Source organism: Bufo bufo, chromosome 5 (assembly GCF_905171765.1).
Source record: "Bufo bufo chromosome 5, aBufBuf1.1, whole genome shotgun sequence".
NCBI classification, from domain to species: Eukaryota; Metazoa; Chordata; class Amphibia; order Anura; family Bufonidae; genus Bufo; species Bufo bufo.
The window spans coordinates 52495716-52522339 of record NC_053393.1 but is presented as its reverse complement, the minus strand read 5'-3'; the positions used below and the strand labels follow the sequence as shown (position 1 = coordinate 52522339).

Sequence of the window (26624 nt, the reverse complement as noted above, 5' to 3'; positions counted from 1 at the left end):
GTTGTTTGTTTCCGTTTCTGTTCCGTTTTTCCGTTCCGTTTTTTCGTATGGCATATACAGTATACAGTAATTACATAGATAAAATTGGGCTGGGCATAACATTTTCAATAGATGGTTCAGCAAAAAAATGGAACGGAAACGGAAGACATACGGATGCATTTCCGTATGTGTTCCGTTTTTTTTGCGGACCCATTGACTTGAATGGAGCCACGGAACGTGATTTGCGGGCAATAATAGGACATGTTCTATCTTTAAGGCCTCCTGCACACGACCGTTGTTGTGTTCCGTTCCGCAAAATGGGGTTCCGTTGTTCCGTGATCCGTTTCCATTTTTGTTTCCGTGTGTCTTCCTTTATTTTTGGAGGATCACCAGACATGAAGGAAAGTAAAAAAAAGTCTAAGTCAAGTTTCCCTTGCAAATGATAGGAAAAAAACGGACGTGGACGCGCGGACACGGATGACAATCTTGTGTGCCTCTGCGTTTTTTTTCACGGTCCCATTGACTTGAATGGGTCCGCGAACCGTTTTCTGTGAAAAAAATAGGACAGGTTCTATTTTTTTGACGGACTGGTACCACGGATCACAGATGCGGATGGCAGACGGTGCACTAGCCGAGTTTTCAACGGACCCATTGAAAGTCAATGGGTCCGCAGAAAATCATGAAAAACGGAACAACGAACACGGAATAAAACAACGGTCGTGTGCATGAGGCCTAAACGGAACCGAAAAACGGAAATGGAATGCATACGGAGTACATTCCGTTTTTTTTGCGGAACCATTGAAATTAATGGTTCCTTATACGGACCGTATACGGAACGCAAAAAACGGCCAGTAAACGGGGAAAAAAAACGGTTGTGTGCAGGAGGCCTAAGGCAAGGGCTACACGGCGACACTGGTCACGCGGCCAGGATCGCTGAGTAGAGGTGATTCCATAGAAACTAATAGGATCGCCGCAACGGTTGCAAGAATTCCAGCCGTGTTGGATTTCGTGCGATTACTGCAGCGATCTCATGCATTTCTATGGGATCACCGCTACTCAGCGATCCAGGCCGCGTGACCAGTGTCGCCCTTGCCTAAAGGGTCACCGAGTTTTCAGAACATTTTTTGATATGTCATAGAGACCTATCAAAGCTTTCAATCGGTGGGGGTTTGAGTACTGAGACCCCCACGGATAGCTAGAAGGAGGAGAGAGAAGCGCGCACATAGTAAGTGCAGTGTGGGAGCGTCCTAATGATCGGCGGGGTCTTAGCACTCACAACCGCAATGATTAAGGGCACATGCACACGACTGTTGTTGTTTTGCGGTCCGTTTTTAACGGATCCCTTGTTCCATATCTGAGGGTTTTTTTTTTTTCTGTTTTGTGGCCGCATCCGTTCCGTTATGCCACAAAACATATCCGTATGGTTTCTGTGTGCGATCAGTTTTTTGCGGATCGTAAACGGAAACAGGAAGTTTGTTATCATTACTTTAACGTACTGTAATGTAGCAAAGTGGGCATGGATCCGCAAAATATGGATGACCTATGGATGTGTTCCGTAAGCATTCCGTATTTTTTGTGGACCCATTGACTTGAATGGAGCCACGGACCGTGATTTGCAGGTAATAATAGGACATGCGCTACTTTTTTGCGGAACATAAATACGGACACACGGAGTAAGGCTCCATTCAGACGTCCGTAGTGCATTGCAGATCCTCAAATTGCGGATCCGCAATACACCCGGCCGGCACCCCCATAGAAATGCCTATTCTTGTCCGCAATTGCGGACAAGAATAGGACATGCTCTATTTTTTTCCGGAGCTGCGGACCGAAAGATTGGGGCCGTACTCTGGAAATGTGGATGCGGACAGCACACTGTGTCCCATAGAGAATGAATGGGGCCGCACCCGTTCCGCATAATTGCGAATTAGTTGGTAGTATTTTCTGCGTACCCATTGAAATGAATGGTTCTGCATACGGTCTGCAAAAAAAACCGGAACGGACATGGAAAGAGAATACGTTCGCGTGCATGAGCCGTAATCGGTAGTTTTCTGAGAACTCAGTGACCCTCTAACTTTGCTGGTTCTGTATTACACAGAAATTGCTGCATAATATGCATCGTGTGCATGCGTCCTTACAGCCATTTTACACCGTTTTTTGGGGCTTTTTTTTCCATTTTTGGTGATTTCACTGTATTTAGATGATATTTTCTTTTTTTTTTTTTATTTCTAATTTGACAAAATGTCACTATAAAGTTTATAACACTACATACAAAGCGTTGTTTTTGCATTTTGGGTGTTTTTTTCACCAAAATACAGCATTTTCTAGATATGGTGTCCCCCCCCCCCGCTAGGTTTTCCTGTAGGGCTTGAAAACATCTGAAAAATGAGCGTTTAAAGTGTTACAGGTAAAAATAAATAAATTTGAAACCGAAAGATCAAATATATATAAATGTTTTTTCCAGAATAAAAAATGCACACAAAACGTCTAAGGATGTTTTCACATAGACAATAGACCGGCACTTGTTGGAAAATTCTGATGAGTATTCTGCCTGTAAGGCTGAGTTCACACGGGCGAGATTTCCGCGCGGGTGCAATGCGTGAGGTGAACGCATTGCACCCGCGCGATAAAAACTGAACGGAACGCAATCGCAGTCAAAACTGACTGCAATTGGGTACCTACTCGCGCAGGTTGGCTGCAATGCACCCGGGACGCATCCTGAACAAATCCGTCACGCCCGTGTGAACTCAGCCTAAGGCCTCCTGCACACGACCGTTTTTTTTCCCCGCTTACTGGCCGTTTTTGCGTTCCGTATACGGTCCGTATACGGAACCATTCATTTCAATGGTTCCGCAAAAAAACTGAATGTGTTCCGTATGCATTCCGTTTCCGTATTTCCGTTTTTCTGTTCCGTTTAAAGATAGAACATGTCCTATTATTGCCCGCAAATCACGTTCCGTGGCTCCATTCAAGTCAATGGGTCCGCAAAAAAATGGAACACATACGGAAATGCATCCGTATGTCTTCCGTTTCCGTTCCGTTTTTTTGAGGAACCATCTATGGAAAATGTTATGCCCAGACCAATTTTATCTATGTAATTACTGTATACTGTATATGCCATACGGAAAAACGGAACAGAAACGGAAACACAACGGAAACAAAACACGGAACAACGGATCCGTGAAAAACGCACCGCAAAACACTGAAAAAGCCATGCGGTCGTGTGCAGGAGGCCTAAGGGTACTTTCACACACAGGTTTTTAGTGGCATTTTTTGCGCTGAAAGCACCAGCTCCAGATGTTCGCTGACGATCTCTGGGACGTATGAAACGCAGCGGACACGCGAGCTTTTGTGACACTGGTGTTTTTCTTAACTAGTTGGTGTTTTTCGTCTTATGCAGCGTGCTGGAGGTCTTGACATTTTTTTTAGGTGTTTTCACATCACTTTCCAGTTTTCTGCCGCACATGTTGTTAAATAAGTTGGGCAGCCGAGCCCCCGCCCACTAGAGGCTAGGGTGTCGGAAAAAGCTTAAAAGTCGCTAATTTTCTATGTCAAATGACTGACGCAACTGCAGGGGTGAATATGTGCAAAAAAAAACCTGCAGTGTAAGGGCTCATGCACACGAATGTATTTTTTGTCCGTTTTTTTTTTTCCCCCCGGGCGGTATGTGGAACCATTCACTTCAATAGGGCAGCAAAAAAACGTAAATGACTCTGTGTGCATTCCATGTCCATATGTCCGCATGGCCATTCTATTATTGCATGGAGAAGGATAGGACTGTTCTACTAGGGGCCGGCCGTTACGCAAAATGTGGAATGCATGCGACCAGTACCCGTGTTTTGTGGATCCGCAATGGGCAGACCGCAAAACAGCCAAAGGTCGTGAACATGAGCCCTAATACAGTACCAGCAAAATGACCGCGATCTGCCCAACCTCACGCGCACTTTGCATATTTCTAGTTGAGGTGGTTTTGCCGCAGATCTAACCATTCATTAGAAATTGGTGAAATCCGCAGCTAAAACCGCAAACCCTGACTGCCACGCTGCAATCCACGCGGCAGGGGACAAAGAAGCAAAGTGTAATCTCATGCACCTTACTGATCCTGTACTACACTGCGGGTTTTTCTGCACTGGAATCCGCACGGGAAAAAAAAAATCGCACGTTTTCTGCAACGTGTGCAGGTGGCCCCATAGTTCCGCAACCTGAAGTTTTCACATTGGCAGTTATAAGGTTAAAATCTATTTGTCGAGAACCACGCTGCAATAATGGCGCACGTATTGAATGAGCTTCACTTGTTCTAATTTTGGAGCAGTAGCAATTTTAACGCACAGTGAAGACCACAGCGGCGCCGGCGGACTGTACCGGGAAGAAGCCGGTGCCGCAACAACAGGCGGACATTAGGATAAGGCCTCATGCACACGACCGTTGTGTGCATCCGCGGCCGTTGTTCCGTTTTCTGTTTTTTTTCGCGGACCCATTGACTTTCAATGGGTTCGTGGAAAAATCGGAAAATGCACCGTTTGGATTCCGCGTCCGTGATCCATTTTTCCAGTCCGTGAAAAAAATAGGACCTGTCCTATTATTTTCACGGACAACGGTTCACGGACCCATTCAAGTCAATGGGTCCGTGAAAAATCACGGATGCACACAAGATAGTCATCCGCGTCCGTGATCCGTGTCCGTGATCCGTGTCCGTTTTTTCCTATCATTTTCAATGCAAACTTGACTTAGTTATTTTTTTCACTTTTCATGTCCGTGGATCCTCCAAAAATCAAGGAAGACCCACGGAAGAAAAAACGGTCACGGATCACGGAACAACGGAAATCCGTTTTGCGGACCGCAAAAAAAACGGTCGTGTGCATGAGGCCTAAGGCCTTAGGCCTCATGCACACAACCGTTGTTGTGTTCCGTGTCCGTTGTTCCGTTTTCCATGATTTTCTACGGACCCATTGACTTTCAATGGGTCCGTTGAAAACTCGGATAATGCACCGTTTCTCATCCGCGTCCGTGATCCGTGTTTCCTGTCCGTCAAAAAAATAAGACCTGTCCTATTTTTTTCACGGACAACGGTTCGCGGACCCATTCAAGTCAATGGGTCCATGAAAAAACACGGAGGCACACAAGATTGTCATCTGCGTCCGTGTCCGTTTTTTTCCTATCATTTGCAAGGCAAACTTGACTTAGATTTTTTTTCACTTTCCTTCATGTCTGGTGATCCTCCAAAAATCAAGGAAGACACACGGAAACAAAAACGGAAACGGATCACGGAACAACGGAACCCCGTTTTGCGGACCGCGAAAAAATACTGTCGTGTGCATGAGGCCTAAAAGTCAGAGGGATGGACAGAGATTGTCAGAGCATGCTGAGACTTCTAGTACCTCTCACCCATGTGTAGTGCTACGCGTCCATCTTGGTCACGCCCAAATATCACAGGGCAGCCATGATCTGCAGGTGGCCGCGCTCTCCTTTACTTTGACATGCCGTTGGGGAGATAGCGGAGGGTCCCAGAGGTGAGACCCGCACCTATCGGACACTGGCGGCACATGAAGTATGAGATGAGACGACCCCCTTTAGCAGTTGTCCCAGTCACCTGAATGGGGGCTTGCCGAAATCCGTGTGCTCGCCGCCTAAATGACTCCAATCCGATAAATGGAACTTCCAGTCGCTGAAGTTTCTCCCACCTATCTACCCAGTGTGAATTCCTGGGGCAAGTGATGAAAGGGTTAAAATGATTTAATAAAAAAATGTCAATTCTAGACCCCGTGCGCGTTCCGTGTCTGTACGTCCGCGCGTACAGACCGCAAAGAATAGACCGAACACGTCCTATTCTTGTCCATTTTGCAGTCAAGCGTTGTTACAATGGATCCGCAAAAAAAAAAAAAACGGATGCCACACGGATGTCATCTAGGTTTTGCGGGTCGCAAAATACATACGGTCGTGAGCATGAGCCCTAACACAGAGCCAGAAAATATGTAATGCCGTCCTTTGGTGACAAATGGGTTGCAGTGGGGAGCCATGCTGTAGAGCGACAGACGCAGGGTATGCTGGGACTTCTAGTGCCACTTAGCTGGGGTAACCAGGGGTTAACCCCCTGAGAGACTTCTTGTGCCAGGGCAGAGGGGTGGTAGCAGGCGGGGTATGCTGGGACTTTTAGTGCCACTTAGTCTGTGATACCAGGGGGTTAACCCCCTGAGAGACTTGTTGTGCCAGGGCAGATGGGTGGTAGCAGGCAGGGTATGCTGGGACTTTTAGTGCATTGGAAGGTAACAGGCATAGGACATAGAGCCCCCTCTGCTCCATGCAGTTAAAGGGTTACTCGGCAGGAGGTGGTGGAGCTGGTGTAGGTGAGCTGAGCGTGCTGTGTGCTGCGCACTGTGCTGGACAAGGGGAGGAGGAGGAGGAGGATCACTGTGCAGGGCATTGCTTTATTTAGGAGTCCTGGATGCTGGGTGTGCTGAGGACCAGAGGACTATTACTGGAGCATCAGAGCTGCCTGCAGGTCACTACACCCTCCACAGGCTGCAACAAACCAGGGCACCTCGCGCAGAAGCAGCAGCCCCTCAGGGAGCCGGCCCCACACTCAGCTCTGCTACTCTGGGGATGGCACTTGCCTGAATTCCAATGAATGCGCCCCACAAAGAGGACCAGGAACCCCCCAACTAAGGAAGCACTGGATCTCCAAACTTTCCCTGATCCTGGCCACACACTTGATTGAGATCCGATGTGATCCGCTCCCGACATTACAAGGTGAGACATTGTCGCAGGTGCCTCTGCTAATCCATTGACCTGGGTCATTAGAGCCGTTAATTCATTTGTCGCAAGTGCTAATTGCCGGCTAGTGGGATGATGGGAGTTGTGGGAATTCAATTTGGAAGTGTTAAAAGTGTCTATTTTCTTTTCCATCCCCCCCCAGGTTGTGCGTTTCCCCTCCCGGAGATGGAGGCTTGGCTGAGCGCTTGGACCCCGTGCACACTGCTCTGCGTTTAAGTCATATTTCCCCCCTTCCCAGGACTGACACCTTGTATTTATTGCTGTAAGTCGCTGTGAACACCTACCTGCACAAATGCGATTCAGACTCTTCTCATTTGCTCTCCTGGTCCTGAACTGTGTGGATTACGGCCACTGCCAACCCAACCGCTGGAGAAGGAGCAAAAGAGGTCAGTGCTGGGGGGACATGTCATGTAGCAGAGCTGAATCTGCCATCCTTTGAGGGAGAATTGTGATCACATGTCATGAGTAAGGAGATGTAGCAGAGCTGAGTTGGTCACAGCTCCAGTGTTGCATGCTGCTGTATACTGGAGGAGGAAAGTGCATTTCTCTGTGTGGACAGTAGGTGGAGTAGTGCCTCACCTAGTGGTAGTGCTATGTCAGGATAGTATCTGGTGGGAAGCGACTGATAGAAGTAGTAGTAATAATATTTTATGCAAAATGATGTAAGGAATAATAAGACGGGTAATTAGTTGTGTATTTTTGGCGTCTTCTGCCCTTGAGGTGCTACCATATCTTCATGGGGATAGAACATCAGCTCAGCTTCAAAGGTAACGGCTCTGGTCTTCAGGTCAACCTGGCCAAAAGCATCGGACCCCTTAGGCCTCGTTCACACTTCAGTGGACGCGTGCTGTGCGTGTTCTCCACGGACAGCACACGTACCCGTGTTTTTTTCACACACCAGTGGTTTTCCACTGACCATGGGTGACGTGCATGGACACAACGTGGATGCCACCTGTGTTTGGGCCATGGTTTTCATGGACTATTGGTAGGAGATGCTCTGGAGATTTTCAGCCGAGCAGAGTCCGTGGAGTATCGATGAGACTCGGAGGGCAAAAAAAAAACGGACACACAGACTGTTCACGGATGAAACGTGGACTGATTTTCCATGGAAATGTGAATGAGGACTTAGGATGCTGATCTCTACACAATATGCATATAGCAGTGCTGGGTTTGTCTTTTAACCCTCTGTGGCTACATGTGATCTCTCAGCAGTGATAATCTAGATTAATCTAGATGGTTTGTCTGCAGTCCCACGTAAAAAGCAAAGATAGCACATTAAGGGCATCTCAGTTAGTTTTAACAAATGACAAACACTGCTCTGCTACGTCTGTACAGAGGGAGTGATTTATTTCTTTTACTCTCCATGCACCCATAAGACCTGCACATGGTTTTTGTGGGATCTTTTTACTTCAGCTTGACTATGAGTGAAACTTTATGTTGTGTAGAGACCACATAGTGCTCCAGTCTAGATCTCCAGGAACAGTCGGTGTTCTCTCTTATCTGCTCCAGAACGCATTCATGTGCGATTATGTCAAGCCTGGGACTTATTAACTACAGGTGGTTGTATGTGAGGGTCTGTATCGTGGGTGAAGAACTGGTTCCAATATCAAATGTCTAGTTTAAAGGGGCTTTCTCGAGTCTGGATGCCTGGAGCCTTGGTGAGGATGCCCTGTCCCCCATTCCAAGTGATCCTGAGGCTGCCCTGTCCCCCATAACTTATGATACTGAGGGAGGAGGATCTCCTGTCCCCCATTCCTGGTGATCCTGAGGAATAAAGATGCCCTGTCTCCCATTCCTTGTGATCCTGAGGGATGAGGATGCCTTGTCCTCCATTTCAAGTGATCCTGAGGATGCCCTGTCCCCCATAACTTATGATCCTGATGGATGAGGATGCCCTGTCCCCCATTCCTGGTAATCCTGAGGGATGAGGATGCCCTGTCTCCCATTCCTGGTAATCCTGAGGGATGAGGATGCCCTGTCTCCCATTCCTGGTAATCCTGAGGGATGAGGATGCCCTGTCTCCCATTCCTTGTGATCCTGAGGGATACCCTGTCCTCCATTCCTGGTGATCCTAAGGATGCCCTGTCCCTCATCCCAGGAGGTGCACAGTTACACTCCATTACAAGTGGGAGACTTAGAAATGGTTGTGTGAGTGCAATTGGATGTTTTATAATCCTCATAGACTTTTGATGGAAAGTGATGCCACGTGTTTGACCACTTGAAAAGGTGACCAGGCATCTTCACTTTTGGCATCAGTGGGGATCTCAGAGGTTGTTTCTCCATCACTGGGACATTTACGCCATATTGTATTCTATAAATGCGAGTTATAGGAAACCTACATACATAAGGAGGTAAAGAGCAATGTAAATTTGCAGTTATTCCTAGCAACCAATCAAATCTTTTCGATTCATGGTCAAGTTTCCTGATGAAGTTTTAGAAGCCAAAACCAGGAGGAGATTCAAAAAAGAGGAGATGTTGTATCTGTCCTTTATAATTTTTCTCCTTTTTATTATCCACTCTTGAGTTTGGCTTCTAAAACTACATCAGGAAACCAGATCGTGTGGCTGAGGCTTTATAGTAGATTTGAAGATCAGTCATAGCCCCTTGATTGATTCATATCAATCAGCTAGGATGGTCTAAATAAAAATGTGGATTACTGGATCCAAGAAATGGGTCAGACTACCTTTATGCTGGGCACTTTGTAACTTTTTTTTTTTTTTTTTTTACCAAAATTGGCCACAGCAGTTGAACTATATGGAGGTCTCTTCATTTTTCATTCTACTTTCTTGAATCCTATGTCTAGTTCTTTATTGTATTTCTCTTCGCTGTCTCCTACACAAAATTCCTCAACGTCCCCCTCCATGTGTTCTAAGAACTAAAGATAAAGTTCTTGCTTATAAGTTAATTAAAGAACATCTCAATCTGAATAAAACACCCAGAAATGGAAATTCATAGAAGTAACATGATGAGGTAAGGTGTTGATGTAGTTGTTGGAGAAACCTAGAGTGATCTTCTCATGGGGTTCCCACTTGGTATCTGTAGATTGTATCAGACCACGGTTTGGCACAGTCACTTTCTTTAGATCATTCTCTCACGGTTTCTGGTGAAAACTGCTTTTGGCATCAAGTTTGACCTAGTCACTGCTAAATTTAATAAACCTAAATAAATGCAAGTGCTTTGGTTACGTTCCTGGGGTTTGGCTGTCTGGACAGAAGTAAGTGAGTAGTAAAAAGTGATAAAATACTGGTAAAATTAGGTAACTCAATGTTTGTTTCTCTAGTTAGGGCTTCCTCAGGCTAGCGTATTGCATCCATATTCAACTGTTTATATCATGGGTGTAACACCTTGACCCCATACTTTTCTCCAGATGGATCACCTCAGTTTGCAATGTGTTCTCCGTTGAAAGGTGATGGCAGCACGTGTGTCGTGACTTTAGTTGGTGAATGAAATGTAATAATTTTGGGAAGAAATAAAGTATCTGCTTGGGTGGTCACTGTTACTGATCTCTCACCAGAGAAGTGTTCCGGCATTCGAAAAGCAGCATGTTCATGTGGTGTTCCTGACAAACTCTACATGAGCTCGCTGCTGGGAATATTGTTGAAGGCAATGGAATCATTAATCTCAATGACCGAAGCCTGTGCTGGTCAGAGGAGCAGAGCTGCCAGCTTCGGTTCCCTCTGATGTTCAGATGAACTCTACACAAGCTGTACATATCACCTTCCTAATATCAGAATTGTGTTTTTCCTGCCCTGGACCTGATGGCTTGGGATAACCTATTGTAGTTATGTAATTTTCATTAGTCTTCATCTATACATAATGATGCAGTAGAGAACTGAAGGAAACCACTAATGGTGATGAAATGTTATTTGCTAAGATGTCACCACTTGTGGTGATGGATAGCATTGATCTAGTGAGATATCATGTTTGGGGGGTGCAAATTGAGTTCGATTCTTGTTCTTTTCCAAAAGGATATCTATAGATTAACCTCCCATAGGGCTCAGGTAACAGCAAATGTAATCTCCCAGTCTGGTTATTTGCCTGGGCAGATCATAGACCTATCCTGTAATGACCATCTAAAATGTGCTCAGTTTTTTGAGATCTATGAAAGTCAAATTATAAATCCACTTTAAAGCTCCCCCCCACCTACATAGTGGACCTGTGGTCGTTTATTGGGAACCCATGAAGAGCAATTCTTAATATACTATCAGAATTTTGTGAGTTGGGGGGGATCCAACATTATGGCATGGCAGTGGCGAGATAAATCGAACTCCTGCCATTTTGGGTCATTTACAGAATACAGGCTGCCATGTTGGCCAGTCTGTATTCTTCCTATTGTATGGGGGTCATGGGCCGGATTCTAAAACTTTGCATGAAAGCTGTCCTAGTTTACTATAGGAAGCAGGGGCATAGCTAGAAATGAATGGGCCCCATAGCAAAAAAAAAATTATGGCCCCCCCCCCCCTCCCGGATCTCCCACCCCAACATCCCCACACCACACTATTAAAGGGATTCTGTCATCAGATTTAACTCCTCTAACCTAAACATATGCTCATGTCCAGACTAATAAAAAGAATCCTGAGCTGGCCTTATTAAACCTCACTGTGGCTCTATTTGCCGAAAAAACAGGTTTTTATAACCTGTCAATCACTTACTTAGGGTGCCCAAGGTGGGGTCCGTTAATACAGGGTGCCCGGCCGCACCCCTTGCCGACCGTTGCCCAGCGCCGCCTTCCCCGTCTTCAGCGCCGCCTTCTACAGCTCAGCGCCGCCTCCGCAATCCTCCCCGTCCCTCTGCCAGATCCCGATTGCGGAGGCGGCGCTGAGCTGTAGAAGGCGGTGCTGAAGACGGGGAACCCTGTATTAACGGACCTCCCCTTGGGCACCTAAGTAAGTGATTGACAGGTTATAAAAACCTGTTTTTTGGGCGAATAGAGCCACAGTGAGGTTTATTAAGGCCAGCTTAGGATTCTTCTTATTAGTCTGGACATGAGCATATGCTTAGGTTAGAGGGGTTAAATCTGACAGAATCCCTTTAAATAATGCAGCTGCGCCTCCCAGGCTTGAGCAGGTATATGTGTGAATATGGATTAGGGAAGATGCTGAGATCTGGCTGTACCTCACTGTGAGCTACCGCCGGATCTCAGCATCTTCCCTATTCACACATTTACCTGCTCAAGCCTGGCAGGCGCAGCTGCATTATTTAATAGTGTGGTGTGGTAATGGTTAATGGCATTGGCGAAGATAGGATTAGGTGGCTGTGGCAGGGGCAGCGTCAGTCAGTGGAGACTGGAGTACTGTAACTGGAGTCACTCTGGAGACTAGTGTAGTGGACAAGTGGAGGAGACTGGAGTTATTTCATCTGTGTGTGTGAGCTACCGCCGGATCTCAGCATCTGCCCAATTCACACATATACCTGCTCAAGCCTGGCAGGCGCAACTGCGCCCGCATTATTTAATAGTGTGGTGTGGTAATGGTTAATGGCATTGGCGAAGACACAGATAGGATTAGGTGGCTGTGTCTGTGTCTTCGCCAATGCCATTAACCATTACCACACCACACTATTAAATAATGCGGGCGCAGTTGCGCCTGCCAGGCTTGAGCAGGTATATGTGTGAATTGGGCAGATGCTGAGATCCGGCGGTAGCTCACACACACAGATGAAAAAACTCCAGTCTCCTCCACTTGTCCACTACACTAGTCTCCAGAGTGACTCCAGTTACAGTACTCTAGTCTCCACATCTCTCCACTGACTGACGCTGCCCCTGCCGCTTCGGTCGGAGACTCAGTCAGACTCAGTCCCACTCCCCAGCCAGCCCTCACCTCAGCCACTTGAAGTTGAACCAACTGAACTGTAGCCCGTACTGCGCATGCGCCGCCCGCCGAGCCAGCCAGCCACCGACACTCCAGCAGCTCAACTCGCAGCTTCCTAGTACGTGCCGCTCCTAGTCTGCAACCCCGCCTCCTCCACTTCCGGCGAACCGCCGGCTCCGAGTCCGACCGCCCCCTATCACAGCGCCACGCCCGGCCCTCTCGCCACATTTTTTATTTTTAATCTTCAGTCGGCGGCGGGCCCCCAGTGGCGTAGGGCCCCATAGCCATTGCTATGGCGATCCCTACGCCACTGATAGAAAGGTTCATTCTCGTAGAAGAGCAAGTTTCATAATGGACATATTTGGGAATTCCTGTTAATGCAGTTCCCATAAGTTCATTAAGTTCAAAGGTGAGGTTTAGTCTTGGTAGACTTTTCTCATATGTAAGTAGCACACAACCGTTTTTGTCGATCACGCCTGGTTTTTATAAGGTTTACCTAGAATATTAAGGTCTACCTATTTTAAAAGTCCTGCAATAAACATGGAAATAGAAATAGCCACTTTAATGAGGTTGATCTCTTCCCAAACCATCTCGATTTTCCTGCTTTGGCTTAAGACCGTTTGACAACGGAATTCAATACAAAAAATGTTAACTTGCAATGTATGGAGCTCCTCCTTCAAATTTCACAGCCAATAACCATAAACCCATCTCTCTGAAGTCTCCAAGGAGAACAAATTGAAGAATTTTTAAACAAAGCAAGGTATGTGTTCCATAACGGGTTCTTACAGACGCCACAAGAAACCTTTGTCTTAGGAAGAGACTGCGAGGACTTGGCTTTATCTTAAGTCTCTAGACCCAGCCGTGCATCATCTCAATAAGAATATATCATCTCAAGATGTCTCGGTTGTGTTTAGTAATATCTCTTGATAGGATTGTATTGAGAATAACTGAACGTTCTCTAAAACATTGGAATTCTTTGTGCTTTTCTTCCATTAAAGTCTTAAGCAGCTTTTAAGTCTCCGTTCTGACTCTAACTTCAGTCTCCTTGATTATTTTTTATTTTTTTGGATAATGCATTAGGTCTGCTCACTTTGCGCCTCAACGGAGAAATAATTTACTATATTAATAATGGATTCGTGTAAGGTTTTGTAATGATGTGCACATTATAAATGCAGCATCAGTAAACTCTTTGGGGTTTGGCATTCAAGTGAAACCATTAGGTTGCTCTTTTTTTCTGGCAGGGTCAAGTACGTTAAATAATTATGCCTGACAACCAGTCAGTGGTTCTTCACCCTACAAAAATAACTCCTCAGAGGTAGCTGATACATTGGGGGTTGTTTCCAACCCTACAATAAGTTATTGTGGGTGTGACATCTATGAGCAACAGATAAACCTATGTAGGCAGATTTACCAGATGTTCAGTGAGACTGACCTCCTGAGAATGAAAGGGGGTGATTTAGGAATACCTTCTAGAGCTTGCTGCATTTTCATGTATGGTCCTATCTCAACCAATAGATGGATTGTTTTTGTCCTGTACACCCATTAGTTAGGAACTATTTTTGTATATTTATTTTTTTGCTAACCTCAGCATTGGTTTCTCTTTCCCGTCTTCCTGCACAACAAACCCTGAAAGTTTGGTGCCGCAAGCTGTGCTGGTACTTGACCCTCCAGGCGACCAGGTTGACCTTAACAATAACTGCTAGAGATCTTGGGAAATGTTTTGTCTTCTTGCGTCATGTGTTTTTTTTTGGCATAAAACAGTTGCAAACTTTGCGTTTTTGGCCCAAGTGGTGTTTCTGCACTGTACTCGCCGGTTTCTGAAAAGTGGGGAGTGGACAGGGTCAGTGGGTACACACGTTTATCTTCATTTGCACCAGTTTTCAAGCGCAAATGAAGACAGAAATGTACGGCACCTCTGAGCTGCCGTAGACTTTATTCTGGCACATGGACTGCAGAGACAGTGGAGCGTCTAGGTGTAACGGCAACGCCCCCGTTGCTCCTAGAGACTCATTTGCCTAAAATAAGACTATTTTTCTCAGCCATGCAGACACATATGAACATGGGACCAACACAGATGCCTTCAGATGCCAAGTGAACATGTAACAGGTCAGCCAGTTTCATAGGCACAAATCTGATGATAGATGCCCTTTAAGAAAAAAAAAAAAGTGAGACGCTGGTCCAAAGTTTTGTTATGCATTGTGCGCCCATGAAATGAGTTCTCAAAGGGGCTTGTATTTTAACTGGTATTATATTTCAGCTTTTACTCTACATCTGGATGGGAGCTTTTTAGATTTTTTTTAATTTTTTTTTTTGGGAGAAGGCTTTTGGGAGAAGGCATGTTCAATATGTCTTTCAACCGGCATCTAATCGTAGAACTGTTATTGCTAACAAGATCATTACATACCTGTGCTTTTAAATTTTTTTGAATTTTTTTTTTTTCGGGCGCACCATAAACCTCGCACTACTTACACGTACCGACCTCTCGTAAAATGCACCAGCAAAACGGTTTAAACATTTAAGGTCTTGTAAATTTTTGAGTAACTAAAACATTAGATTATAAAGTGGTTTTTCTATTTTGAAGTTGTTCCAACAGATGTTTTGTAGAATTCTTAACTTTTTTTTTTTTTTCTTTTACCGGCTTGAATTTGATTGCAAACGCTTAAAAGTGACCTGACAATCTGCCAACAAAGGGTATACTGTGTCTTTAATTAAATGTGGAACTACTTAAAGTGCTGGCTAGACGGTGAAGGGTGATAGATGCTTTACTGCCCAGCTTAAGTATTGTGAGCCAGAGAAGTGAATAGAGATCTAACCCAACTTGTGTGAATTGTCCCGTTTACAATAACCTAAGCTGGTTTTAATTGATCTCCTACCACACTGAACAAGTGGATTAACCGCAGGAGCATGGGTTGAATCTGCTCAATGGTGGACATTTGATTACTTGCGAAAAGCCCCTCAATATTTATGGTAAGCGCATTCACCGGTGGGTACACACTGTCAACATTTCTCTTCTCATTTGGTGTAAATCCCCTCTTGCTTTCCCTCCTTTCATACAAGTTTTTCTTTAAAGGAATTTGAGAAACAAAAGGTGTTCATTTTGTCTAGAGACCCGACCAACGACAATTCAATTTGTAGGGATTGTATCCATTGGTGATCATTCCATTCTTCTTTGCATGCTTCCTTCCAGTTGCAGGTGCAGAATAGATATGATTTGCAACGTTCAATGACTGTACTGTCTTGTTCGAAGTGGAAGTAGGTCTCCAGATCTCAAAGGGGTTTTGCAGGACTGTTAGGGCTCTTTCACACGACCGTTGGCCATCCATGGCTGTGTGAATCTCATGTTGTGGCCTGGACCCATTCAAGTCAATCCTCAATATACGGCAAAAGATAGGACATGTCCTATCTTATGTGGTGTGGAGGAACAGATCCAAAAGCCCAGAGAAGTGCTTTGTAGTGCTTCCGATCTGTGCCTCCACTCCGCACTGTGTCGTATCTTGCGGACCCATTCAAGTCAATGGGTCCAAATCTGTTATACGGGATTCACACGGCCGGTGCCCGTATATTGCGGACCTGCTGTCTTCAATGCGGAAATTAACTGCCTACAGTCATGTAAATGAGCCCTTATATCGATGGCCTGCCCTACAGTCTAGCAGATGGAGCTGTAGAGATCTGGTGTCTGTTTCTTCTTCTGAAGCTACTGGAGAACAACTAATTGGCAGGGGTGCTGAGAGTCGGACCCCCGCTGATCAGATATAGATGACCTATCCTTAGGATAGTCCATCAGTATAAAACTCCTGGAAAGGGTTGTCCTGGATTTTTATATTGATGGCTTATGCTTGGCAGGGACCTGACTCCTGGAACCCCTGCCATATCAGCTGTTTCAGAGTAGCACCAGTGCTGGAACCACACAGCTCCATCCACTGGGCAGTGGTCGGAGCTGGTATCTGTCGCATCGCTCCCATTCACTTTGGTTGGAGCAGCTCTTCGGTTACCAACTCCGTCCATGCTGCATAAAAAAGAGAGAAGAAACTTCAATAACCCCAAAAGTGCCATAAAAACATGCTGTTTGTAGTGTGTTCCATACTGTATTTTCTCATTAACAGCTGATATCTGTCTGCAGTTTTTTTTTTGTTTTTTTTTATATAAAAAAGTTGGAAAATGCTGTAAAGAATAGTTGCATATTTTCAGAAAAACATAATGCGAAAAAATCAGTGCCTTCACATATACAGTCAGGTCCATAAATATTGGGACATCGACACAATTCTAACATTTTTGGCTCTATACACCACCACAATGGATTTGAAATGAAACAAACAAGATGTGCTTTAACTGCAGACTAGCTTTAATTTGAGGGAATTTACATCCAAATCAGGTGAACGGTGTAGGAATGACAACAGTTTGCATATGTGCCTCCCACTTGTTAAGGGACCAAAAGTAATGGGACAATTGGCTGCTCAGCTGTTCCATGGGCAGGTGTGTGTTATTCCCTCATTATCCCAATTACAATGAGCAGATAAAAGGTCCAGAGTTCATTTCAAGTGTGCTATTTGCATTTGGAATCTGTTGCTGTCAACTCTCAATATAAGATCCAAAGAGCTGTCACTATCAGTGAAGCAAGCCATCATTAGGCTGAAAAAACAAAGCAAACCAATCAGAGAGATAGCAAAAACATTAGCCGTGGCCAAAACAACTGTTTGGAACATCCTTAAAAAGAAGGAACACACCGGTGAGCTCAGCAACACCAAAAGACCCGGAAGACCACGGAAAACAACGGAAAACAACTGTGGTGGATGACCGAAGAATTCTTTCCCTGGTGAAGAAAACACCCTTTACAAAAGTTGGCCAGATCAAGAGCACTCTCCAGGAGGTAGGTGTATGTGTGTCAACAATCAAGATAAGACTTCACCAGAGTGAATACAGAGGGTTCACCACAAGATGCAAATTATTGGTGAGCCTCAAAAACAGGAAGGCCAGATTAGTTTGCCAAACGACATCTAAAAAAGCCTTCACAGTTCTGGAACAACATCCTATGGACAGATGAGACCAAGATCAACTTGTACCAGAGTGATGAGAAGAGTATGGAGAATGTGTTTTGAGCAATATTATCTGCTCATATTCAGCCAAATGCTTCAGAACTAATTGGACAGCGCTTCACAGTGCAGATGGACAATGACCCAAAGCATGCTGCAAAAACAACCAAAGAGTTTAAGGGAAAGAAGTGGAATGTTATGCAATGGCCAAGTCAATCGCCTGACCTGAATCCGATTGAGCATGCATTTCACTTGCTGAAGACAAAACTAAAGGGAAAATGCCCCAAGAACAAGCAGGAACTGAAGACAGTTGCAGTAGAGGCCTGGCAGAGCATCACCAGGGATGAAACCCAGCGTCTGGTGATGTCTATGCGTTCCAGACTTCAGGCTGTAATTGACTGCAAAGGATTTGCAACCAAGTATAAAAAAATTAAAGTGATTTATTATTCTGTCCCATTACTTTTGGCCCCTTAACAAGTGGGAGGCACATATGCAAACTGTTGTAATTCCTGCACCGTTCACCTGGTTTGGATGTAAATACCCTCAAATTAAAGCTGACAGTCTGCAGTTAAAGCACATCTTGTTCGTTTCATTTCAAATCCATTGTGGTGGTGTATAGAGCAAAAAATGTTAGAATTGTGTCGATGTCCCAATATTTATGGACCTGACTAAGAGTTTTTTAAATGCAACTTTTTTTGCTGCGGGTTTTTATCATGTTTTGATGAAAAGAAAAAAATGCTGTGGCCAGATTTTCTGAAGGAAAATACAGAACACATAAACATATTTTTATTTTTTTATTTCGCTTTCTTATGTTTTTGGAGAACAGTGTTTTTTGTTTTTTTTTCAGGGAGTTTGTGGCATTTTTCGTGACACAGATGTTAGGAGGGAACAAAGGAGCAGGGGCTCGAAACCCCTACTCCTAACCATAGACGCCTTATCCAAAAAATACCTGCCCTGAAAAAGATGACTGTGTTTTGCGCATTACCCCCACAGATGCAGGGGTCATCAGGGGACTGAATTGGGTAATGAAAAACATGCAGTCAGATAGGAAACAACTGAAAGAAAAGCCTGAGCACGGGTATTGATAACGGGGCTCACAATAGATCCACTTACTGTTACCCTGCACCAATAGAGTCTCGCCGTGGTCCAGATCGGTCAACCTGTACCAGGGTGAGGCTGTAGAACACCGTCAGTGAGATGCTGGTTGAACTTGTGGATCTGGTTTATAGCCATTACCATCCTATTGTGTCAGTGATGATAATATGAAAGAAAAAGCAACAAAAACTTGACAGCAAAAGGCGTAATAAAAATGCTGGTCCTAAAATGCAAAAAAAAATCCCCACAAAAACATTGAAAAGGAATATTCACCTCACCGATTCCGCACTGCTCCCAATCCTATGCTTACAGGGTTCCCGCTGTTCTCTCCTATATGGTACAGGAAATGCCCACTCAGCCAATCACTGGCAGAAGTGAACTGTCTCGGCCAGGGACTTGTTGAGACCTTTCTTGCCCTTTCCGATGTGTTAAGCCAGAAAAGGAAGTGGAGAGAAGCAGGCACTGGAGCAGCAGCAGGGGATCGGTGGAGGTGATGAACGCTTTGCTTATTTTTAACATTGTCTGGCCTGTTTTTTCCTATAATTTTTTTTTTTCCCCCATAGAATCATTAAGTTGTGCTAATCCTACAAATTCTTTTCGTGACCCAGGGAGCCCTAGCTTAAGGGTTCATGCACATATCCGTAGTATGGTACCCAGAGAAATCTCTGAAGCCACACCGTTCTTCCATGTGTCTTCTTTTTTTTTCTATTGAGAGGTTTTATATATATTGGGTGAGTTCTTATCGAGCTTTTCAGAAAAGATTGTAAAGCGGACATATTGGATGGAGTTGTATTTTATACACCAGTGGTTAACGCTGGAGTGTGATGCACCCAATTTATCAGGAGGTGCAAGGCTCTTAAAAAATGAGTGCACTAGAAACTCAACTCTACAGCAGCTATAAGCTGTAAGTTGCACATGGTTCTGGTATAAATCATAGGAAATTTGCAGGAGGCACCCTCCCTCCCCCATGCCCCCCTTTTTTCAGGAAAGTGGTGAGTGCAGTGTAGAACTGCAAAAGTCACAATTTTGTGAAAAAAGTACTTGCTGCTTGTTTTGGACACAAGGGTAGAGTTGAGCGGACACCTGGATGTTTGGGTTCGATTGGTTCGACCGAACTTCACAAAAAAGTTAGAGTTCGGGACCCGAACTTGACCCCGAACCCCATTGAAGTCAAGGGGGACCCGAACTTTTGAGCACTAAAATGGCTCTAAAAATGTCATGGAAAGGGCTAGAGGGCTGCAAATGGCAGCAAAATGTTGTTAAGAGCATGGCAAGTGCTCTGCAAACAAATGTGGATAGGGAAATGACTTAAAATAACATTATATACATACAAATAAAAAATAATAATCTTGATCTAGGAGGAGGAGGTCCATATGGAGTAGGAGGTTGAGGAGGCGGTGGATGTGGAAGCGGAGGAGGAGGTAGCCAACACCGGTTTTTGGTTTAAATTTTTTATTTTTTTGTTTAAATTTAGGGTACACCCCAAAACATTGGGAAATATAACCTGTGATAACCCCCTCCAGTCGTGCTAAACAAACGTTCAGACAATACACTAGATGCAGGGCAGGCCAGGACCTCCAAGGCGTAAAGGGCAAGCTCAGGCCATGTGCCCAATTTGGAGACCCAGAAGTTAAAGGGGGCAGACCCCTGTCAGTCAGTATGTGTAGGCGTGTGCACACATACTGCTCCACCATTTCGCATGTCCCCGTGACGTCCACGATCCAATTGGATATCTGCTCTATCAACTTTTGATTGTTCTTTTCTGCGCCTACCATGGTGATCACAGGTAGCGGGGAATCAGTGTTCCACGCAGGAGAGGGAGCGTGAGAAAGAGAGACCACATCCAAGGGAGGTCAGTGTATGAAATTAAATGTGATTGAGCGGAAATGTGGGACAAGTTATTAAAGCAGAAGGATCGAATGAAAGGGCCAATTAAAGACTAATTTTAGAAATTTAAGTCCCTGTCACCTATGCAGAGCAGTTTTTTTTTTTATCACCATAAATGGGTTAATGTCATCCACCAATGGAACAGATTATTTTTAAAAATTTCGGTCCCTGTCGCCTATGCAGAGCAGGGGTTTATTCACTGCAAAAATTGTAAAATGTCACCCAAGAATGTAACAGATGCTTTTGCACCCTGTGCGACCACCGCCTCTTCCTCCCAACTAGACAGGTCACTCGCATGACCTTGATTCCATGTGGGTTCGAGGACCTTATCATCCTCCACATCATCTTCCACCCACTCTTTACTCCTGCCTTCCTTGTCGGTCTGCAGCCGGCAGAAAGCCGCAGCAGTTGGCACCTGTGTTTTGTCATCATCAGAGACGTGCTGGGGTGGTCTTCCCATGTCCTCATCCTAAAACATAAGTGGTTGGGCATCAGTGCACTCAATCTCCTCCACGCTAGGTGGATGGCCCATGGAAACTCTACCAGCAGAGTCAGCAAAAAGCATAAGAGACTTCTCCATGACTTGGGGCTCAGACTGCTTGCCTGATTTGCAAGGGGGTGAGTTGAAAGACAGATGGCCATGGGCTGCAGGTGCCAACTCTAATCTTTGAGCAAGGGACTGGGTGGAAGACAATGCGAAGGAACTGGAGGCACCGTGAGCCCCCCAATCTACTATTGTCTGTACTTGTTCTGGCCTCACCATTCGTACTGTCCTAAATGTAGTGTAGGCCGCAAAAGATGAGCATTTGTCACCCAACAATGTAACAGACAAATTAGTGAAATGACTTAAAATAAAAATAAAAATACGTAAAAAATTAAAAATAATAATCTTGATCTATGAGGTTGAGGTCCATATAGAGTAGGAGGTTGAGGAGGCGGTGGACGTAGTGGTGTAGGTGGAAGCGGTAGCCAACACTGGTTTTTGGTTTTAATAATTTTTTTTGTTTAAATTTAGGGTACACCCCAAAAGAGTGGGAAATATCAAAAAATAAACAATGAGCAATTGCGCTGGAGTATAACAATGGCTGGGTAAGGCCGGTATACATGTCTCTTCTGCACAAGGTACTGACAAGTCCTGTAGGATCCATGCCTGGTTCATTTTAATGAACGTGAGCTTGTCCACATTGGCTGTGGACAAGCTGCTGCGCTTGTCTGTGACGCCCCCTGCCGTGCTAAACACACGTTCAGACAATACACTGGCTGCAGGGCAGGCCAGCACCTCCAAGTTGTAAAGGGCAAGCTCAGGCCATGTGCCCAATTTGGAGACCCAGAAGTTGAATGGGGCAGACCCGTCATTCAGTACGTGTAGGCGTGTGCACACATACTGCTCCACCATGTTGGTGAAATGCTGCCTCCTGCTAAGGCGTTCCATATCAGCTGGTGGTGCTGGTTGTTGTGGCGTGCTGACAAAGCTTTTCCACATTTCGGCCATGCTAACCCTGCCTTCTGAGGTGCTGGTGGTGCCCCAGCTGCGTTGGCGACCTCTTCCTCCTCCTCTGCCTTTGCCTTGTGCTTCCACTGTGCCCCCGCTGTCAAGTGAGAATGCCACCAGCAGCGCGTCTACCAGCGTGCGCTTGTACTCGCGCATCTTACGATCACGCTCCAGTGATGGAATTAAGGATGGTACGTTGACCTTCTAACGGGGATCCAGCAGCGTGGCCACCCAGTAATTGGTACAAGTTAGAATGTGGGCAACTCGGCGGTCGTTGTGGAGACACTGCAGCATGTAATCGCTTATGTGTGCCAGGCTGCCCAGAGGCAACGAAAAGCAGTCCTCTGTGGGAGGTGTATCGTCTGTGTCCTCTGTAGCCCCCCAGCCATGCACCAGTGATGCCCATGAGCTGGTTTGGGTGCCACCCTGCTGTGAACATGGTTCCTGCTCCTCCATATCCTCATCCTCCACCTCGTCATCCTCCAGAACTGTGCCCTTGCTGGACAATTGTGTAGGAACCCACCCTCAGAGCCACTTTTGAATGACTGGCCTGAAACCCTTGGAAATGATCCCTCTTCCTCCTCCTTCTGTGCCACATCCTCTTCCATCATCGCCTGAAGCGTTTTTTCAAGGAGGCATAGAAGTGGGATAGTAACGCTAAGAACGGCGTTATCGGCACTGGCCATGTTGGTGGAGTACTCGAAACATCGCAACAAGGCACACGGGTCTCGCATGGAGGCCCACTTATTGGTGGTGAAGTGGTGCTGTTCTGCAGAGCGACTCACCCGTGCGTGCTGCAGCTGAAACTCCACTATCGCCTGCTGCTGCTCGCACAGTCTGGCCAGCATGTGCAAGGTGGAGTTCCACCTTGTGGGCACATCGCATATGAGGTGGTGAGCGGGAAGGCCGAAGTTAAGCAGCAGCGCTGACAGGTGAGCAGCAGCAGGGTGAGAACGCCGAAAGCGCGCACATACGGCCCGCACTTTCTGCAGCAGCTGTGACAGATCGGGGTAATTTTTAAGGAACATCTGCACCATCAAATTCAGCCCATGGGCCAGGCAAGGGATGTGTGTCAAACCGGCTAGGCCCAGAGCTGCTAGGAGATTTCGCCCATTATCGCACACCACCAGGCTGGGCGAACACCACTCATTGGTCTGTTGTTCCATGCCTGTCCACAGTTCCTGCACGGTGTGGGGTTTGTCCCCCAAACAGAAGTTTGAAAACTGCCTGCTGTCGTTTACCCCTGGCTGTGCTGAAGTTGGTGGTGATGGTGTTACGCTGACCGGATGAGAAGCCAGTAGAGGATGAGGAAGCGGAGCAGGAGGAGGAAGCAACAGGAGGCAAACTGAAGCGCCTTGCAATCCTCGGTGGTGGAAAGACATGTGCAGCGTACTCAAGTTAGGGTTAATAGTGTTCCTGGGTGTTGTAGTGCAATTGTGACCACTAACCTGAGACAGCTGACTCTCTGCAAGGCAGGTAATGATAAGTAATGTTCGTGACGCCAGTGCCAATTAAACGGTGGCACGCCGTTTGCTGATAGCAGGAATAACTGAGGAATCACGTGATGTTAAAACAGAACTCAAACTTTAGTAGTCATCATACATGGACACAGATGGAAGCGCAGTTCCTTTGAAGACAGTTGATTTCAATAAATTTGATGCAGGCAATATATAGCAAGGTGACTTCAGAGTGTTAAACACAGGACTTGCAGTACAGGCAGCTTGCACTCTATTCCTGACTGATCCTGGAACTTAGAAACTCTTCTCCAAGGCCCGATGCCCTAGCTCTGGCTTATATCCTTGGTTTTATAATGATCAAGTACCTCCTCTGTTGTCTTTAGTACCTCTTGCTTTTCTGGGCTTGCCTCTGTCTCTCTCAGTTTCCTCAGGCTGGTTAACTGTGGTGTTCCTGCTTCTGCATATATGAACTCAGGAGGGGAACCTTCTCCTTGGATCTGGAACCCGGTTACAGGGACTGCAATACCCTCTCCTGGTCTGCAAGCTCCAGGCCTGGACTTAACTCAGACATGGTCTAATCTCTAACCAGTCTAAATCCCCCTCTTCCTCTCCCTGACTGGGCCTTATATAACCTAGGGCTCCCTAGCTCCCTCTAGTGACTCAGAGCTGGAATGACACCCCTAGCAGGCCTGTACATGCACATTCACAGTAACAGGGAAGTACATAGCATTACATTATGAAGATGACTCATACCAACCTCCCCATAAATAAGGGGAAACGACAGCACACAAGTGACCCTTCTGTAGTGACGGGCATTACAGCTCCCGTACACTACATACCCCGCTGCTTTAAGCTGAGTACGACCTCGTACTCCATCAGGGCCCGCCCAACTGGAATTTTCACCTGAAATAGAAAAAGACACATGCAGGCATACATATACGTAATTCATCTGCATATACATTCACATCAGGTCCAATTGGCAAAGGTGAAGTGTGGTGACAAGGGGCGTCGTTCTCTTCTCTCAGGATAGTGAATGGAACTGGGGCGCTGACCTGGCACAGTGTAACATTATGACCAGGATAGTCCATATGTGCAAATTGTCCTTAATAGAACAGCAGAAAAGATAAAACAGTATAAAAGTTCTTGGAGGCTCAAAGAACAAATATGAGTCCGTACCCAGGTTCCTTTCTTATAAATCACAGAGGCTCTCGTGCAGTGGAGTCCATCTCTGGGCACATTTCTTTAAAAGAGCAAAAATCTCAGAGGCTCAGGTACTTTTGAGTCTATCACTGGGCACATATCCTTGGAATCCAGTTGCACAATAAAAATGACAGCTAAAAACAAGTGCTGTAATACCCCTGATCAACCTGAAAAGGGGGTTAAGGGTAAAAGGTGCAACAACGGAACAGGCACAACTTGGTGTGTGATAGCAGGAGCAGGCAGGAGGTCCTGGAAACAAACTTTGCTTTGTTGACTTTTTATTATTTCAGTGGGTGACCACTACCACTGAGCCGTGGGTAAACTGGCAGCAGCAACAAAGGACCAGAAACAAAGGACTCCTGTCCTGGAAGGGTTAAACTTTCAAAATCATCCCTTGGCGAAATAAATCAAAGGCCTAGCAGGCTAATTCACAAGGGCGCATCATAGTTGCCCAGCTCTGCTGGCAAATAAGGGCTGTAGTAGTTCTCTACAGGTGGATGTGCCCACATTACAGTGTCAGGGGGCAGCTGCAAAGTGAAAGGACCCCTAATAGGTATTGGCCCCATAGGCCTAGGGGTAAAGACTCTTGTGGACCGTACCGGTCCCGGCATAATTATAGTAGGCTGGGGTGGACTTGATACCGCCGCCGCAAGCGGTCCGGTGGGCTCTGTGCAGCAAGTCACAGGATTAGCGGGACTTCTTTGGGGCCTTGACGGAGCAATGTTAGCAGAAGGTGGTTTACGGGTGGTGACAGGCACCCTTACCTCGTCCTCCTTAGGCGGCGTCTGGTTCCTGGCGGTGGCAATCTTGCGCAGCTCCCGCAACTTTTCCTCCAGCCGGACGATCTGGTCACCTATACTTTCAGTCTCCGAATCGCTGTCCTCTGCTGGCGCCGCCGGCGCAGGCACAGTGTAGGATGCATCGGACGCGGCCGCTGCAGGCTCCGGTGGCGCATCTGGTCTCCTACCCTTCCGGATATTCTCCAGGGTAACGCGAAGTCCTTTTAAATTTTCCATGTCTTGGATGGTTTTCTCCCGGCGAGGCAGCTCGGGGGACGGATAGGGACTCACCCATTTCTCCAACACGGTTGGCTGCCAGAATACATTAGGACCAATGAAAGAGCCCCGCTCTTGGAACGCGTGATGGGCTGGTTCTGGAGAGCGCTCAGGTGCCCGCTCGCAGCCAGAATAGTCCTCTTCTGCCTCCCAGTCCTCCGGTTGCTTCTTGGGACGGGTCACGGCAGTCGCATATGGGCCTCGCAGGCCCTCGGCAGGGGTGAATTCTACCTCCTCTCCCTCGCGGAGGTTATGCAGATGCTCAGGGAGGTAACCTCTCTTGACAGACCTCCGGTTGACGAACAAGTCTCTGCCAGTAATGTCGTCTTGTATGAACCACGGGTTTTGTCAAAGGACAGCACCAACCCCCTTCTCCTTTCCAGGCGGGGTTGGGTATTGGAATGACGGTCATAAATGGACTTGGTCAGTTCTTCATAATATATTTTGGTTTTAGTATTCCTCTTTATAGCGGCCTCCCGGATCTCTGCCATTAATGCAGACCACTTGAAAGAGGGCTGAAAAAAGTCTCTCCAGGAGCCGTAGCAATGCTCCGGTTCTTTCCCCAGTGGCGGGCAGGCGGGTCTCTCCGGTCCCGGAGAGTAGGCCGGTGGAGCCTCCTCTGGCTAGACACCAACGACATCCGTCTTCAATAGCTCAGGCGCAGACATCTCAGCAGAGCAGTCTTTACTCTCCAACATGCTCGATCCTTCTACGGAGAGCGACAGGGTGGCGCCAATAATTTCAGCCAGCTCCTCCCATTGCACTGGGAGGCCGCCCCCCAGGTATTCCAGTATGTGGAAGGCATGCTGGCAGACATGCAAATGTCCAGACAGGCGGTGGCGCCTGACCTT

General features: G+C 46.3%; 1 protein-coding gene across 1 annotated transcript in view; it reads left to right on the top strand.

Annotated features, from left to right (window-relative positions):
• Positions 1-7039: 7039 nt before the first annotated feature.
• Positions 7040-26624, top strand: part of RSPO2 (R-spondin 2) — a 151465-nt gene continuing 131880 nt past the window's right edge. The window contains exon 1 of the mRNA XM_040433837.1: positions 7040-7133. Within this exon, the coding sequence (XP_040289771.1) occupies positions 7040-7133 (94 nt within the window). The remainder of the gene's footprint in view (positions 7134-26624) is intronic.